The 18,810-nt window shown below is 38.0% G+C and overlaps 2 protein-coding genes across 7 annotated transcripts in view; both read right to left on the bottom strand.

The window, feature by feature from the left end:
• Window positions 1-8,284, bottom strand: part of LOC113645143 (receptor-type tyrosine-protein phosphatase mu-like) — a 186,100-nt gene extending 177,816 nt beyond the window's left edge. For 2 of the 6 annotated variants that reach the window (XM_027150481.2, XM_047806460.1), the window contains exon 1: window positions 7,744-8,269. Coding sequence is in view for 2 of the 6 variants with exons in the window: in XM_047806460.1 (XP_047662416.1) it covers window positions 7,744-7,816 (73 nt within the window). In the remaining 4 variants the exon portion in view is untranslated. Of the gene's footprint in view, window positions 1-7,743 lie in introns of all 6 variants that reach the window. The other 4 variants (XM_047806456.1, XM_047806458.1, XM_047806457.1 and 1 more) reach the window with 4 other exon arrangements.
• Window positions 8,285-12,685: 4,401 nt separating this feature from the next.
• Window positions 12,686-15,429, bottom strand: LOC113645125 (leucine-rich repeat-containing protein 30). Its single transcript, XM_047806610.1, has 2 exons — window positions 15,239-15,429; window positions 12,686-15,152 (listed from the first exon to the last, which is right to left on the bottom strand). Exon 2 carries the CDS (start codon window positions 15,040-15,042, stop codon window positions 14,098-14,100), a length of 945 nt encoding a protein of 314 aa, XP_047662566.1. The 5' UTR covers window positions 15,043-15,152; window positions 15,239-15,429; the 3' UTR covers window positions 12,686-14,097.
• Between the last annotated feature and the right edge of the window lie 3,381 nt (window positions 15,430-18,810).

Below are 18,810 nucleotides of genomic sequence, written 5' to 3'. Positions count from 1 at the left end.
TGCAACAAATGCAGTGAAAGCAGGTTGTAAAAGCTCTACATCAGGGGATGCAGAACCTGCATCATGTCACTACAGGGCCTTTTTGTGCACTTCCCACTTCTTATGGGCTACAAACTAGGACTGACTATATCGAGAAGAAACAGCTTTCTGATATACGCCATGAACACATATAGCCTGTATAACCCATATCCATTTCCACATCTAGATCCGCTACGTAGTGAGCATGTCAAATCATATGATGAACAACTGTTGAAAAGCTCGAATACAGTATATTTTGTTGTCATATCACATCCTTACAATCTCAAGACTGAATTTATGTTAATGGCACATGATGTGGTACATAGAAATAGAGTTACTAAGCACAGTCATGTTTGTCAGATGCTAATTATTTATTTTATTGCTACTGTTGCTATTGCTGTAGCATTACCTTTTATTTTAATATGGGAGTCATCGTCACTACATTTGTTATAAATGAATAATACCTTACCCTGCTACTTCATTTTACAAGACTAGATTTACACCTTCAATGTGTGACCCTGGATCACTGGATTTTACCTTCTACTGTATAATCTGTTTCACATTTCACCAAGTTGAGGTAAGCTCATTAACAGAACTACCGCACTGAATGGTCTCCATGTCTGACACTCATCGGTCTAACCTCAGCCCTCACTGATGTTTTCCACTTGTGCTGGCCTGGTTATATCCGTCTCCACTCTCTCTCTGTGTTGCTGTGCTCCTGGGTTTCTGTCTTGCTCTTGCTGGTTTGATCTGTCTTCTTCTGTCAAAAGCTGGTGGGATTTTTTTAGGCTACCTGATATCCATCTAGGCTGTTAAATTATGGTCATTCATACTTTGCTGCTAAATAGCTGGGAAGTGCAGCAAGTTTGGAGAAATAACCTTGTGTCATTGGCAATTTCCTCTTCCTCACATGGCCACCTGTTACACTGCTGCTGACTTTTTACACCTAAACTGTGTGGCTTGGCTTCCCTCCAACATTTAAAAACTGTGCGCTGCACTGGGAATAACGTATGATGCCATTCGCATCATTTTATCAGAAACAAACCACTTACATCTCACCATTAAGAACTATTTGGATCCTGGATAGTCATCATTCCCATATACTATAGATGTAGATTATAGCTCACTAGATTAATTTCACAAAAAAGGTTTTCTTTGCCTGACATCCATGTGTCTATCTATGCCTTATGTCTAAGAATGGCAAGTTTGTATTATTAAAAACATGATCAATGAACAAAAAGGTGTTAAGCTCAAGACGAATTTATGGAGCACAACACTGAATTTATGGGTTTGGCTGAAACCCGGCAACAAACGAACAATTTCTTCAATCTTACGCAAGTCTTACATCTCACCCTCAAAGTGAATAAACAACATACAACACACTACATTTAAATTGATGACTTTTGGCAGACGACCTTATCCAGAGTGCCTCACAGTGTAGTGCTACGCGCCGACTATCCATTTACATATTTTGGACCTAAGCTTCTGTTGGTTTTTTTAGCTCATCGTCCCCCAAATGTGTCAGGTGGTTTTATCAAGTATCTGAGCTTCTCATATAGTACCCTTCCATGCTGCTCTGGGGAGATTTTAATATTCATGTTGATACAACTAAATCTATTTTAACTGATTTTTCTGAACCTTCTCCAGTGTTTTTTTATTCAACATGTAGATTTTTCCACTCGGTAAAGGTCACACTGTTGTGTGCTGACTACTGTACATACTTCACATCTTGTCCTTTGTGGTGTGGACTTTGGCGCACAGTTCTCACTCATACAAACTTCTATCACACATGTTATGATGACACATATCACATTCTGAAACTCAAAACTACATTAGTTTTCCAACCTTAATGAACATGCTTGAGCAATTTCCCATCCCTGAGACAACAGCACTGTTAAGCCACTATGATCATATTCTGCTACTCTAATACAGCGAACTCCCCACAGAAAGCATGCTGGGACTTATTACTTATCCTGCTCCTTGGTTTAATCATGAGCTCCTGTGAATTAAAGTCAACAGTTCAAATACAGTACCAAAGCATGAAAGCTTCCTTAAATTATGCTCTGCAGCATGAGGAGCCACTTCAGAAAGCCAAGACTGACTATTATGACTGGACTAAGGAAACCCCAGAACTCTTTTTCTTCTATTTATTAAACTGTTGCAAAACAATTCAATTCGATTCACAGTACAGCCTTCATGATTCAATGCAATTCAATTCTCAGAATATTTCAAACAAACTTTTAATGAGGAAAAAAAGACTTAAGAAATTGCCTATAAGGTCCTAAACACACATACTCTTTCTCTGGCACTGTAGATCACAGCAACATGAGTTACGATCTCACAGGTTCTTGCAGCTTCTCCATGAAAGACCATGATCATGTGACCACATCTATCTGTGACCTTTTGGGGCACATAAAAACACGAGCTTGTGGCAGTAAGAATAATAGTAAGAGCAGTAGTTGTAAGAAGTGCAGACGTCCTGTGATTATGAAAAAAAATTAGACATCCATAATCACTGTTCCTGATAGGGAAAGTTTTGATTGAGAGTGAACACACACATGTAAACAGAAGTTGGCTTTGGCCTAACTGTGTATTGCTGGGAGCAAATAAATTCTACCTGATTTTGTTTTCTTCAAATGGAAAACAAACCAGGCTGAAATGGTCATGAGAAAATCCAGCATTTGTCTTTCTGCACACACACACACACACACACACACACACACACACACACACACACACACACACACACACACACACACACACACACGTATATATGTATATATATATACACAGAGTTGTCCACACACAGACTGAGCTGTTGAGTCTTAGCAAGTGTCCAAGTGATGGTCCTGCAAGTTCACAACCTCAACAACAGTGTCTACTTTGCTTATCTATACCTTAGTGCTTTTTGTTTGCACTGTTTGACTGTCTATTTTGTGTAGCTACAATCTGCACTTGAAGGCTGGAGCATTAGTCTCACATTTGTTTTCATGAAGTCTGAATAAATTGGTCATCCAGAGCAAGACTAACGCTACTGTCACATTTTACACATGATCTGGAATGTGCCCCAATTCTGCTAATCAGTGAAGATGGCAAAGGGGGAAAACTCTTAAAAATCACTTTTCATAAATGGTTTTGGTTCACCACATTATGCCGGATGCAAGAGCACGCACGCACACATACACACACACAGGATAGCCCTTATTCATCAATGTTGCACACAAAATAAAATCTTGAGTCCCACTAACATGTTCTATATCTGATTCGTTACAGTGAAATCAGCACTGATTTGAGTGTAATCAATGAATCAACTTCAGCCATGCAGAAAACAAGACAAGAGTCCACGTCCAATCATGTATTCACGAGTCATATTACATCGGGGTGGAAAAATCATAAAGTCATTAGCTAGCACACTGTGAACAGTTACAAAAAGCTACGTTTGTTCACATGTTTAATGGTTTGGTTTCCCAGAAACCTTATTGACTTAAAAGAAAGTGGCAGCTAGCATAATGCAATAGTGTAAACACAAAATAGCTTGCTAGACAAAGTGAGCAACATGAGTACGGGTGTGACATTTGTTTTTCATTTCATGTTATACCCTTATACACTTAAAACAAATGTGCATCATGGAAATGTGCGATATTACTACTCACTGTGACATGATGTACTGTATCATTACATCCCTGCAAATGAGTATGTGGCTAATGGCTATTAAAAGTTACCAATGTAGTACATCATAATAAAGCCAGCATGTCACTGACCAATGCTATAAACTGCATATAAAGTTCAAATATTCAAGTCTGGCTTGTTCTAAATAAACTTATAGCAGGAGATTGATATTGCAGACTGGTACTGTACTTTATTTTTTTCCACGTATCTGTGTGTTCCTGATTCTGCATCGTGCAAGTTAATTACTATCGATAGTAAAAAAAAAAAATGATATGATCAGTAGATAGGGCATATAGGGAGATGTGTGTAGTGCAGAAAGTGGTGGGATTTGGAACATTTAGTGCACGCTATGGTTAAGGCACTGACATAAACCACACCAGTGCAAACTGTGTTAAGTTTCCACAGTCATCCATAGCCAAGAATCAAAGGGAGCAAATTCGTTGTGGTCTCCGTTTGAACGTGTGGCATAATCTCTCTCTGCTTTTAACCACTGTGAACCTACAGTAACCAGTCATGAATGTCTGTGAGCTCATGCGTATGGAACAGGACAAACTGCCCTGTTATGCAGCGTTAGCAGCAGTTCAAAATGATGAGACTGGCTCGCTTCATGTGTCTTGTAAGAAGCATGCTAACATGATAGCCTTCACCCTCCCACACTGGCAGTTATCTTATGATAGAGGAAACCTAACTGGTGCTTATGAACTAGCTAAGACTGTATTATAAAAAAAAATATGGGGAAAAAATGTAAAAATAACAAATCATTTACAAGTAGTTGGGAGTTGTTGTTTTTTTCTTACAACCAGTTCCAAAGCTTATACAGAATAAATGCTGTTGTCTCTCAAGCACGTTCATTATGCTGATATAATTGTGTGAGTGTCAACAGTGAACCAAATCCATGCAACAGCGGACAAGCTGTGAAATACACTTGTTGATGAACATAATAAAGCCAACTAAAGCGTGCTCACATCACAGGTATTCAGGCTACTAATTAATCCCTGTATATAGAATTAAAGCTGATATTATTTCCGATAATGTAGGTGATAAAGATATACATTCCGAAAAAAACAAATCGTGGAACGTTTGCAGGTTTTATGCTCAGGTTTCATCATACACCTTTTTAATGAAAAAGGTCGATGTGAGCACATTTAGCACTCGTGCTGAAGATGGCGACGGCTCTTATAGTGGCCATGTAATTTCAGATCATTTCATAGGTAACCAATTCATGAGAAATCACTCTTGGTTAGGCAAATATGAACTCATCACCTTATTGAATAAAAGCAGGACCATTCAGAATTCAGTGTTCAGTATCAGTAGTACAAACATGGGATTTACATACTGTAAAAATAACATAAAATAATCAGACCCAGTAGTATGTTATCAGTCTAGAAATACAGTCATCATTAATTAAATGTGGTAAGAATATGTGTAACTTTAAATCTCTAACTGTAGAGCAGATAACGTGGAACGCTAAACTGCGAGGTTCTTTATGCTTGAATTGTTTATAACTGATGTGCTCAAAACACACATAAAGTTTCTTCTCAGTGGTAGATGCAGTAGAGCAGTCAAGGCAATAGCATTTGGATTGAAAACATTATAACACTCCCCCCCCCCCCCCCCAAAGTATATCTGAATCAACAACTCTATGATACTGAATTAGGTGATTGCACAGTAGTGTTAGTTAACTAAAGTATGTGCCAGAACATTATCTAACGATGTAGTTTTTAAATATTTTGTTTATAGAAATGTTTACACCACCCCAGTACATCCAACAGGAAGGTACAACTGTTGATCTCCATCGTAAACAGCCACTCAGTTGACAAGAGAAAAAAATCCAGTGTGCTATTTTCTACATTTCAAAGTTATTTAAAATGAGATTAACATTTTAATAATGAGATAAAACAAAGTAATCTGCATTACTCTGAACATCGTTCATGCTTTTAAAGCCTAGACTGTAAATATGAGTGAGCCATGCTGCCCCCTTCAGGCCAATAACAATCCTGTATCTGATTCTCTGGAACTGGAATTTCAAAACTCCTGAAATTAGACATGTTCCACAAAATGTGATTTTTATAAAATATATATTACTTAATTCCACATCTTTTTTGTTAGATTTTACATTCCTTCCAACTACACTATGCCATAACATGTTTACTGATAAAAGTGATGCATTTCTCATGAGAAGAAACCTACATTTGGCATATGCAGTACCTCCTAAGGCATGGAAAAGAAAAGTAGCTTATATGCCATCGATACCATCAGAACAGGTGGCGGTGTGAGTAATACTCACTAAATATGGCATCAGAAAAAAGTTTCCAGCTGGCGAATATTAACCATGCACACAGCAAAATATTCCCTACAGTGGAAACATATTAACGCCAAGCTAGTTAATTCAACGGTGGAGCTGGAGCTGGCTGTAAATTCACCTCTGTACTGGATTTTACTGGTTTTGCCAGTTTAATGTGCACATTTTAACCTTATGAAAGAGACAGTAATTAGCTTAGGCATTAAGGGAAATCTGTAAATGTGCAGCACAGAGTGACTCCAACACCAATACAAGGTAACACTAATGCACATGATGCCTGTATGAAAAAAAAAAGATTGTCAAATTAGATAAATTAGCCTCTTTTGTGTCACTTCAGGCTAAATGTGAGCCCAAGCGTCATTAATCAATTTTTCCTATGACCCATGATGACACGGTGCATTAGTTGGAGCAGGGCGGCTTGCCAGGGGAAGTCAGTAAAGATGTATAATGTATTTTGGATACAGCTTTTCCATCGTGCATTCCTTCAGTCATTCATTTAATCATTTCTTCTGTTTTTTTTTGCCAGCAGCCAACTCACTTCATTTCAACTTCTACCCATTGAAAAGCATCCAACCAGAGAAAAAGAAGATTTTCACACTTAGTCTGTTCAATTCAGTGTTTGCAAAATAATTCAAATAATATGCTTCATAACCATAATGAGCGTGACAGTGATGAAGTGCTAAGGTCAAGTGCCACTTGTTAATCTCAACCCTGCTGAGGGTGACACAACTGCCAGACTATCACACAGAGCTGTGAGAAACTGACGAGGGGAAGGGGGAAAAAAACATGTTTGAGAGAGAGAAAGCTCATCAAAATGTAACACGTTGCCGCCGAAGGGCTCCTTCCGACCATTAAGTAGTCGATGCTTTGGATCGATTATTCGATATAAACAGTAAACAGTAATATGTTTAATGAGTTGTGGAGCATCAACAAAATGAGATATGCACTTCAAAATCATGCCTGCGATGAACAACTATTCTGTTTGTCTATCCTTCAACTTGTTTTGCATATTTAATGAGTTCATTCAACATTCTAAGGGTTTTTATGAATTGTGCACAATCAGGTAGTTGAGTTACAGATTACTACAGCTAGCTTCAGGACATCATATTATACGCCTAGTGGAGGATTTCAGAGAACTGTTGTCAAATAAACCTTTTTTCTTCTTTTTTTTTTTCATACCACAACGTTTCTAAATCAGGTCTCAGAACTTGTAATTACCGAACCACCACGTCTACAGCAGCTCAGCAGCGGTTTGAGAGCTTCAGCATCCCCTAAAACTTCATGCTCGAAATAAAAGTAACCTCGTGCCTGAAAGTGGGTGAAGAATAAACAAAACCTCCTGCCTGAAAGTGGGTGAAGAATAAACAAAACCTCCCTGAAAGTGGGTGAAGAATAAACAAAACCTTCTTCCTAAAATTAGTGAAGAATAAACAAAACCTCCTCCCAAAAATTAGTGAAGAATAAACAAAACCTCCTCCCAAAAATTAGTGAAGAATAAACAAAACCTCCTGCCTGAAATTGGGTGAAGAATAAACAAAACCTCCTGCCTGAAAGTGGGTGAAGAATAAACATACAGCTGTGTATGAATAGACTAATAATAGCTTAGTGTACTGTTTTCAGGTTTAGGATATTCAGCAGGTCTCCTGTGAAGTTTCTGAGAGACATTTCAGAGATAACGGTCCCACCATTAAGGTGAGTGAAAGCTAAAGCTAAGAACGGTTCTAACGGTTTTAACGGTTTTTAACTCGCCTTACCTCTGTACACCTGTCCGCGTACCGACACAAGGAGCCCGACCGCGGTGACAAACCAAGTTAAAACTTTATCCATGTCGTCAGTTTTCGGCGTGTGTCGACCCCCGCGGACGTGAGGTAACAACGCCAAACTGTGGTCAAACGTCCGTGTTCTGTTCTCCTTCTGGACTCGCTCTGACTCTCAGGTCTTCTCTTCCAGAAGGAGCGTGGAGAAACACACACACACGCGCGCGCGCGCACACACACACACATACACACGCTCTCTCTTTATCCCTCTCTCTCCCCAGTAGAGGGTGGTGTTGGAGCTCTCGCGCTCTGACCGTTATGTGCTTGAGCGGTGGATGAGGAGCGCGCGGAACGGACAGGAGGGAGAGGCACGCGCTTGCGACTGCGCGAGCGGCCAAACGGTCCGCGGTGACAACGCGCGCGCGCGCGCGCTCGGTCTGTCTCCTCCCACTGTGGCGTTGGAACGCACAGAGCAGAAGATGGAAAAATCTCAAGTATTCCATCAATATCTATATTGTGCATTCAGTTCAATTTTACTGTGTTCACTAAGGAACAGTGTTAAATTAAGCACACACACACACGCACACACGCACGCACGCACACACACACACGCACGCACGCACACACACACACGCACACAAACACACACACACATACACATATGTTGCCAGCTCAAATTTCCCCAATGCACTGTTTTAAAATCTTTTTTTGTTTAAAAGAAATAAAATGTAAAAAAGAAAAAAAAAAGTTTTACAAAAACTTATAAAAATTTTTTTATATTGTACATCCTATTCATGATTGCCATTTCTTTGTGTTGTATCTTTGCTTGTTCTTTGAGGTGGAATATATATAAATAAACTATATTTTATGTTTATTTGTGAAGACATTTTGCTAATGACTTTGGGGGTGTGGGTGTTGGGGACCAGGGTTCAAGATCAGGGTTAAGATCTTTTAAGGAAGCTATTAACTATCCAATGAACAACTGAAGAACCCCTGAAGAGTGCACATGTTATCATTTTGTTCTTTAACGTTTGGATATTTGAGAAGCTGATGCTTGATTTTGTAGATTCAATACCAAAGATTCACAATAAAGACAATTTATACCAAAGATAATTACTTCAAATCTGCTAATTTTCTTGGCCAAATGGTGTCCTAAGAATGCAACAGTGTGATGTTCCTATGAACGAGTGTCTATGAAATGGCTATGTAATATTCTATTAAATTCTATTGTTAGTAACATCACCCACAGGGCATGTTAAATGATGTGTTTCAGGAATTTAACTAACTTAGTATTTAAAATATGAAAGTTTGCTGAGTAAATATGAAAAAAATGAAGGGACAAGCAGTTCAACAAAACCACCTTTGAAAATGAATGTGCAAATTAATTAATGAGAGCTAGAAAGTTAAATAACCTAATAGCTATACAGTGATTGTGGCTCTATTTCCTGTAGCGGAGCAAAAATAAACAAAACATTTGGTAATACTGTGTCTGAAACGTCACATCAAGTCAAGTCAAGTCAAGTCAAGAAGCTTTTATTGTCATTTCAACCATATATACTGATGCTGTTGCAGTACACAATGAAATGAGGACATTTTTTTTTACAGGATTATGGTGCTGCAGTACATAAAGCAAAGACAGAGCTAAGGACTAAGCCACATAAAGTGCATCTGTGCAACCTGGTGAACAGTGAAGGACAAGACAAAAAGACAGTGTAGGACAAAAGACAGTGCAAACAAAAAATACAAGACAATACACAAAAAAGTGCAGACCAGTGTAAATACTGTATGTTCAATCAATATTGCGTGTGCAGAAATACTGGAATGAACACATTAGTATTATAGCAGAAGTTACATGAGGTATTGTTATGTATTGTGCAAAGCAGCAATCAACTGACTTACTGGATATTTATTTCTTGTTTATACAGTAGAACTGCAAGTGAGGTCATTGTAGACAGTCATAAGCAGCAAGCCTGACACTCAAATATATTACATCAAGCCTTTTTCCATGCAAGATTGCTTCGGTCTGATAAGGTTAGAAAGCTGAGTTAAGATGGTTTATTAGGACTGTTGTTCCTAATGTGAATTGGGAACAAAACTATTATTGGCTTACTTTGCAATTACCTCCTCCATATGTCACAGACTGTATTGTGTTTTCCTAAAAATGTCATTTAACAGACAATGAGGCATCTTCCATTTTACAAGACAGAAAATAGGTCTACGCATGAGCACTGAACTAGAACTAGTTTTCTGGCAGAATGTTGGCTGATTAAAACCCAGAACTCATTTGCAATCTTGCAACAATATAGCGTGAAGTTGCAAAACACCCACTGACTACTCACTGGCAAGACAGATATGTGGGTCACACAGGAATTAATTTGTGGTTTGGATTGAAATAAATTGCTTGTTTTGTGCCCCAAAAGTCAGGAAACATGCTCTTTGTGTCTGTGGTTTGAAATTTTGGCACGATAAGACTTGACCACTGAGAAATGACCTTGGAATGAAACATCAATACACAGAGACTAACACGCACACACACACTCACACACACACACACACACACACACACACACACACACACACACACACACACACACACACACACACACACACACGCACGCACGCACGCATGCACACACACATACAGTATATCTGCACACACTCTACACACACACACAAGTATCCAGACTCGAAGTACAAACACTATACATTAGTTTGATTGCATGCTTAAGATGTCTTCTTCTAATTAGCCTTCTCTGGACTAACATGCGCTCCCCTTCTCTGACCTCGCCAAAGTGTCTAAGCATCATTGCTTGATTAGCTGATTGGTGGCCATGTTTGATATTTGTTATCATGCAGTGCTGATTACTGCAAATAACAGACCTGACCTTTGCAAGGATGCGTCTTCAGAGTACAGCGTTAGCAAACCGTACACAAGACAGACACATGCATATGGAAATAAACATCATCTCCATAACAATGCAGCCAGAATTCGATGCATTTTATACTTTTTATTTTCTTTTTTTTCCTTATATATTCAGGCTGAAACCAAAGGGGTCATTTTAAGTGCATAAATATACCTAATATATCCAAGATACCAAACACATCTGGGTTTTTCATGTTCATTTGAATAATACATTTATTAAATGACAAATTTAATTTCTTGTCCTTTTAAGCATTTTCGGGTCATCTGGTTCTGTTTATTTTAGATGTGCTTACTGTGTAGGGAAGTGTGTTTTCAGGAAGGATGTGGTGTATCATGATGTGGTGTAGTAACTAGATCCTTCCCATAGAGGGAATTATTGTGCTCTAACCACAGATGGATGAATAAACATTGAAATAAAATGACACTGTGCTCTTTTATGCAATAACTTTTTTTATACGACTATACTGTATAATGATGGCAGATAAATTACATTTCTACATTTATTCTACATTTATTTATTCAAATGCACCAATTGTATATCATACAATCATCATATATTTTATTCTGTAATATGGTTTGTGATATTACTGGTAAATATTGTTTTCACTTTTATTTACACATCCCTGTTAGCGTATTCATTCATGCGCATTATGGAAAGGTTAAGGAGTGAAGGCTATTTTAAAAGCCACCGACACTGATGCATTCTGCTGAATATGATCAAGGACACAAAGCAGTCCAGGAAAAAACATCAGATCCAAGTTCAAATTAAATGATGATGCTTATGTTGTGATACAGTTTATGAAACTGTGGAAATCATAGAAGTCATCAAGATATGCTAATAATTATTGTGCAAACAGAACAATATTTTGTTAATTCTTGGATAGAACATTTTTTGCAATGAAAATGTTGTAGCAGGTTCAAATATATATTTAAAAATGTACAGTATAGAAGGCCCAGAAATCTTGGTTCCAGGTTGACTGCATTGTTTTGCTAGTTTTAAATTTTTATCTGTAGTAGAAGTAATGCACAGCAATGTACAGTATTAGTAAGCCTTTAAAAGCCAGCAGTAGAGTGATAACAAACAGCCTTCTCGGTCTCAAGTCCTGTATTGCGAATAACTCTGTGATTTACAAGATATTTAAACAGAACATTAAACAAATTCGGCAACTCCAAAGTTGAATAATGACATAAAATGACCTCTAGTATATGAGGATTTTTGTTGTCTGCTGTATGTAAATAGAGATGAGTATTATCTTTTGTTCCTCTTGAAATAATTTAATTAGTCCTCGGATTCAAAGAGAGGCGTGACAGCACTGACTTGGGTGATGGAGTGGAACTTTAATCAAATATTAATCCCGCTAAAACTTCCCAACGCCCCCAGACTATCTTTCTTCCACCAGCCCTATAGTTTCCATTTGCCATGAACGATCACAGTAAGCCGTGTGTGTGTGTGTGTGTGTGTGTGTGTGTGTGTGTGTGTGTGTGTGTGTGTGTGTGTGTGTGTGTGTGTGTGTGTGTGTGTGTGTGTGTGTGTGTGTGTGTGTGTGTGTGTGTGTGTGTGTGTGTGTGTTAGGGGTGACCGCATGAGTGCTTGTGAGAGTTTGCATATTTATATGTGAATGTTTGTTGTGGTGACCGCATGTTTGCTTCATCCCCATGAATACGTGTTTCATACAAATGTAGATTTCTTCCCTGCATTTTGAATATATATATATATATTTTTTTTTAAGATGACAAAGATTAAAGAAATATTCTATATTCTATAAAAGTATCTATAAATTATGCAATAAATCTACATAATTTCATTTGTTATACCATAACAATTAAATTTGAAGTGTGAACAATTAAATGGCTGTAGTTTTGTTTTAGCATATGTATATTCACATATTAAAAAAAAAAACACTTGTTAATGAAATTCAAAAAGATTCATGTTGGTTTTTTGTTCTTTTCTCTCTCAGCAGCAAATATGTTGCGATTCTTGTCCATGATAAATCACACACAAGCTGGATGGAGATTCCATTCTTTAAAGTTCAGCATCTGCAGTGTTTGGTTCAATAACATCAGCCATAAATACAGCAATATATGTGTTTGAGTGTGTTGGGCAAAGTAGGATCAAGTGGTCTAGAACTTTCCTGACCTGTGATAAAAGCTGTGTGGTGTTAAGCTCACAGCTTTAACAGGACTAAAACACAAGACTGAAATAGAGATGCTACTCTTATAACCCAGGTTGACAAAAGGACAACACATGTTATGGGTTACACAACATTCATTGACGGGTTTGACTGATTCTGTCTCAACTTACAGTACAATTAATAAACCATACTCGCATTTCTAAACAAGAAATTATAATTAAAATCAGTGTTATAGATCGTTCACTCGTGTGGTTGATAAGTCAAACGGCAGTTTAAAGCTTAATTTTATTTCCATAATTACTAGCGTATTAAACGGTTGTCCTTGAAAAGGACATACAAACAGTAAATGTGCCTAATGCTTAGCGTCTCCTGATTAAAACAGCCAGCAGTATACGTAATGTGATTTATTAATATTTATCAGTTATCATAGAAATACTTACCAATAGTTAGCATTGTCACAACATGAGGATAGTGTGATTTTTAAAAACAGTGATCTCACAAATATAGTATTTGTTTTGCTTGGTAGCCTTGGTATTGGGCTGCGTCCTTGTGCTTAGGAATTTTACAAATTTAGGTGTTGGACTGGCTCGTGATTGAGCACTGGGATAGGTGGTTTTTAATACAGTGAGTACATTGGACTGAGTGGTCCTTGTACCGGATACACTTTGGACTTCAATTGCTAAGGTGTCCTTGGACTTCAGGATCGGTTGTCATCAAGCATTGGCCTTGATAGTCCTTGGACATTGGGTTGGGTTGTGCCAAGAGCCACCAAGTTCAACAACCACTGATCCCAATGCCCACGAGTTATCCAGTCTAATGTTTCAGTCAGAGTGTAAGCGAGCACCACTAACACTGGTGTGGATTGAAATACTTGTAACAATTGAAGCCTCCATGAGCTTCAATAAATACTCCACGATAAGCACATTAAATACTCAAACATACACTGATAATCCACATGAGTAAAATTTGCTGTACGTTTCAAATATTAGTTTAGTTCAGTGACTAAATCACTGCAGCGATTCAAACCTGATCATTTGCAAATGCTGTAGAAACACCAGGGAATATTATTTTATTTTAGCTTTACACTTCATAATAAAGGTTTTTATCCCTTAGTCTGGAGTAACCTTTGTCATGTACATTTTAGTGTTATGGCTCATTAACTGTTCTTCCACAAATAAAGTGGGTGTTTGAGCAGAGAAATAAATAAAATGTGCTAAACAGAAAATACACCAGGACCAGGGATGGCAACCTATGCTTTTAGGTAAAGTGGCAGTTTGTGTCTTCTGTCACAATTTCTCAGGCATGTTTGAGGTAGTTACACAAAGCATCCAGTCCTCCCTGGAGCGCTTCTTGTAGAGGTTTCAAGAGTGGATTATGGACAATATGCAAACCCTTATCAAGTGGATGACATGCCAACCTTTTGAGGTTCTTGAGCATGTATATTTCTGCAGGGACATTCTGCAGGTCATTAAAGTTGACATTAAGGAGCTTCAGGTCAGTCAAATAGCACAGAGTCCGGGGTAGAGTGTGAATGTTGTTGCCTTCCACTATCAGAATCTTGAGGTTGGATAATTCCTGGATCTGGTTGGCAATGTTCTCCAGGACGTTATAAGCCATATGCAAGAACACAAGGGCTTTCATTGCGTAGATGCAAGTGGGGACATGTGACATACGGTTGTAGCTCAAATTTAGCTTGGCCAGTCTTTGCATGGAGACTAAGCTACCTGGAAGCCCTGTCAGCTGGTTGTTGGCAAGTCTGAGAACCTCGAGTTTGACACAGTAGCTCAATTCCTCATGCACCTCACTGAGGCGGTTGCAGTAGGCAAACAGTACCTTTAAGTTCTGAAGGAGCCCGATCTCAGGGGGAAGTCTCTCCAACTCATTCCCCCATATATTGAGCACCACAAGGTTCTTCAGATTTCCCAGGCCAGAAGGTAGAGAGCATAAATTGTTAATGGATAGGTTGAGCTTGTCTAGCTCATGGAGCTCCCACAGGTCAGCTGGAGCCTCAACCAGGCCCCTCATGGACAGCCTGAGGGTGCTGTAGCCAAAGTGTGTGGTGGTATGTTTGCGGAGGTGCTCTGCAGAAGATAGTTTCTCTTCTCGGTTGCCTTTGCATCTCTTCTGTCGTTTAACATCATCAGATTTGCTGTTTGAAGATGGCCATGGTCCCCAGACCCTTGGAGCAACATCTCTATGAGATGTTTGCTGCTGAGTTATCTTTTGCCTTAGAAGAAACATTGAAGATAAGATTTCCCTAAAGAATGTGTGGATTTGTTCACAGGCTTTTCAGTGGTAGGACGAAGCTTCTTTAATTTGAGACACTTTTCCAGACATAGCCAGTGTTGACACTGTTGTTTAAAAAATGGGAAAAGTGAGACATTTATGAAGAATTCTGCTAAGCATTACCGTTAACAGCTAAAGACTTGTAGCTTACCCGAGAGAGCTGAGCAGCTTTGGATTTTTCAGCCTCAGGGCTTGTCGGGCTTCACAGAAGTGCGAAAATGTAGTTAGTTTTCAATATTAACCGCTGTGTCCATGTGAACTTTGGAAACTTTTTTCTCCCCCCAGGCCAGCAGAGCTGTGCAGATGTGCATGAGTCGGAGAGCTTCGTTGTCCTGATGAAGCTTTCTTGCGTGTCTGTCGAGGCGGATGAGGCAGCATAACTCTCTCACTTGCTTTCTCTCTCTCTCTTAGCAGCTGTCATTGTCACTATAGCTTAGAGCTAACCAGTCCCTCAGCCAGGGCTGCTTAGCATTATAAGGCAGGCAGACACTAAATCACTCTTCATGCACTCCCAGAGCACACAAATACAAATTTTGTTATGCATATTGCTAAATAATAACCTTTTTTCAAACACTTATATTTTTATTGGAACCAACTGAATGTCCTATAGACCATGAAGGGCCTATTGACCAAGTGTTCCTATCATTATGGGGACAATATAAATATAAATATAAATATATAACTCCTTTATTATGCATTGTGTGAGTATCATGTGAAAAATATTAATTTGAGCCCTATTTATCTGTACGCTCATTCGACCTAAAATTAGGTAAAGCTTGGGACTACGCTGTAGAAACACTTGATCATTGTCTGAAAAAAGCAACAGATCTTAGCAGCATTAGGCCTGTAGCTACACTGGATAAACTTTCTGGCAGGCAAGGACTAAATAAAACAAGACTAGATGGCAACAACCGCAGTCACTGATGAACAAAAACACTGAGACAGTTTGCTACAGAGTCTGTTGTTGAATTTAGTTGAACACAGCTTTTACAGTATCTTATCTTAGATATAGGGTAACATTACTACCAAGTAGATGGGGCTGTAATCAGATAATAATCAAACATAGAACGTCATTATGGCCATGAAATTGATTTTCATAATAACAGAACCTCCTGAATTGCTCTACCACTGCACTTTGACATTAACACTAACAATTTTTCAACTTCTTTCATACATTACATCTATGTAATGTTCTGCAATGTCCATGTCATAAGTTAGTTCCTGTTATCACATACTGTATGGTATTGTAGCTGTAAATAGATACTTTCTTAGCAGCTTCTTATTTTCTCTGATTCTTTCTTTTAAAGGCACAAATCTAAGACGTAGTCATATTTTTGAGTAACTCAAAATCCTTTGTAATAAAAACACGACACTGTAGACGCCTTCCAAAGTTGCTAATTAAGTATCTTCTTGCTACAGAAGTCCTAAATTGTTTGTCGTGATCACGACTTAATTCTCTCATGATCTCTGCACGTACACAATTGTTAATATGTAATGGATTATTCTCATACAGACGATTGTTTGTATTCGTTTTGATGCGCATTTATTATCTTCCGTATCTTGCAGAAAATGCAAAGAAAAACTGGCAATTTTCCTTTTTTCCCATCAGTATTCAGAATTATAAACCATAAGGTTTAGGCAGAGGAGAATTTATAAATCACATCAGTTCCAAGGTTACAAGTTAAAACTTCATATGTTGCATAGTACAGGTTCGGTAATTGTGTCAAAATGTGTAAGCGTAGTGTGGAATATCACAGCCACTTCTCACTGCTCTGCATCCTGACGGCTTTGCCCTGCTGCTTTCCTTTACGCTGTCTTACTCTGTTTATCTACATCTGTGCCAAATGAGACTCTACCTGCTGCCGTCCCAGCACTCTCGCTCTGGGTGTGTGTCTCTATCCATGTGACTGTGTGTACACATACAGTATGCATTTACAATCACATACTCAGGCTCTTTTTACAGTATACATACAGAATTTCACAGAAGTGAGTACACCCCTCACATTTTTGTAAATATTTTATTATACCTTTTATTATGTGAAAACACTGAAGAAATGACACTTTACTACAATGTGAAGTAATAAGTGTACAGTTTGTATAACAGTGTCAATTTGCTGTTACCTCAAAATAACTCAACACACAGCCATTAATGTCTATACCGTTGGCCACAAAAGTGAGCGCACCCCTAAGTGGAAAATGTCCAAATTGGGCCCAATTAGCCATTTTCACTCCCCGATGTCATGTGACTTGTTAGTGTTACAAAGTCTCAGGTGTGAATGGGGAGCGGTGTGTTAAATTTGGTGTTATCGCTCTCACTCTTTCATACTGGTCACTGGAAGTTCAACATGGCACCTCATGGCAAAGAACTCTTTGAGGATCCGAACAAAAGAATTGTTGCTTTATATAAATAAGTTGTAGGCTATAAGAAGATTGCCAAGACCCTGAACTCAGCTGCAGCACGGTGGCCAAGACCATATAGCGGTTTAGCAGGACAGGTTCCACTCAGAAAAGGTTGACCAAAGAAGTTAAGTGCACATGGTCAGTGTCATATCCAAAGGTTGTGTTTGGGAAATAGATGTATGAATGCTGCTATCAATCCACCTCAGCATGGTTTTTAAAGATGGGAGAGAACTCCAGAGGAAAAAGATATGGATATAAGACAACAAAAAAAATTATTCTAGCATCCTGGAGCTGTAACAACACTTGATATAATATTACATTTTTGTGGACAATTGCCCATTTCCAATATCCAATAGCCAATATCATTAACCTCTGTCTCATCTTAACTTACTGCAGTTCACATTTAAAGTTTGGAGTCAATGAAGAAAAAGAAAACATCAATGTATTAAGCATTTTTATTTTTTATTTATTTTTATTTTTTTTACAATTTCAATATGTCCTTTATTAGTAAGATTACCTCAAATAATTTCCTGAAAGCATTTGGAAATGGCATTTACTGTACACAACCTTGTGACTTTGGAGTGTTTGGCATCTATTCCTGAGATCCTCATTACAACAGCCAGTAATGAGAAATGCCAATAACAGGCCTCATCAAAACACTTTGTGTCTGATTGAACTGGGCCTCAATGCAATTTATACAGTAGCAGGTTATGACAACAGATTTAATATTAAAGGCGGACAAAAGCTTGTTTTGAAGACCATAATTTTTTTTTTTTACTTGGATAATCAACTGCTTGATACACTGTGTTGCTTCATCAGAAATGATATTTAACAACAGAAGGTTTTTTTGGTAGGAAATCCAGAAAGTATAAGATAAAATATAGATCATAAAGTGTAGTTTCAATTTAGTATATATATATATATATATATATATATATATATATATATATATATATATATATATATATATATATATATATATATATATATATATATAATTAATATAAATTATTGCAGATTTTATTTTATTTTATTTGCCAGATATTACCAAATTTTCATGAATTCTTTTCAGTGGTTTTCTAATGTTGATATATTAATATAGTTTGTGTATGTGTGTTGAAGGGTGAGTGTCTGTAAGATTTAGATGATCTTTCTGGTCTAAAAAAAAATTCCCATGATGTAAATGAGCTCTGAGCAATGGGGGATAAAGTTCCAGGCTCTCTGTGATGCATGGGCACAGAATTCATTAGGGGAATAATTAGCTCACATTTTCATACTGTGCGGCCCACCTGTATTTTTCGAAGGTAAGAGAGCGAATCCACA

This window comes from Tachysurus fulvidraco, chromosome 22 (genome assembly GCF_022655615.1).
Source record: "Tachysurus fulvidraco isolate hzauxx_2018 chromosome 22, HZAU_PFXX_2.0, whole genome shotgun sequence".
Taxonomy (NCBI): domain Eukaryota; kingdom Metazoa; phylum Chordata; class Actinopteri; order Siluriformes; family Bagridae; genus Tachysurus; species Tachysurus fulvidraco.
The sequence above is the reverse complement of the archived record's forward strand: the minus strand, read 5'-3'. Positions and strand labels throughout refer to the sequence as shown.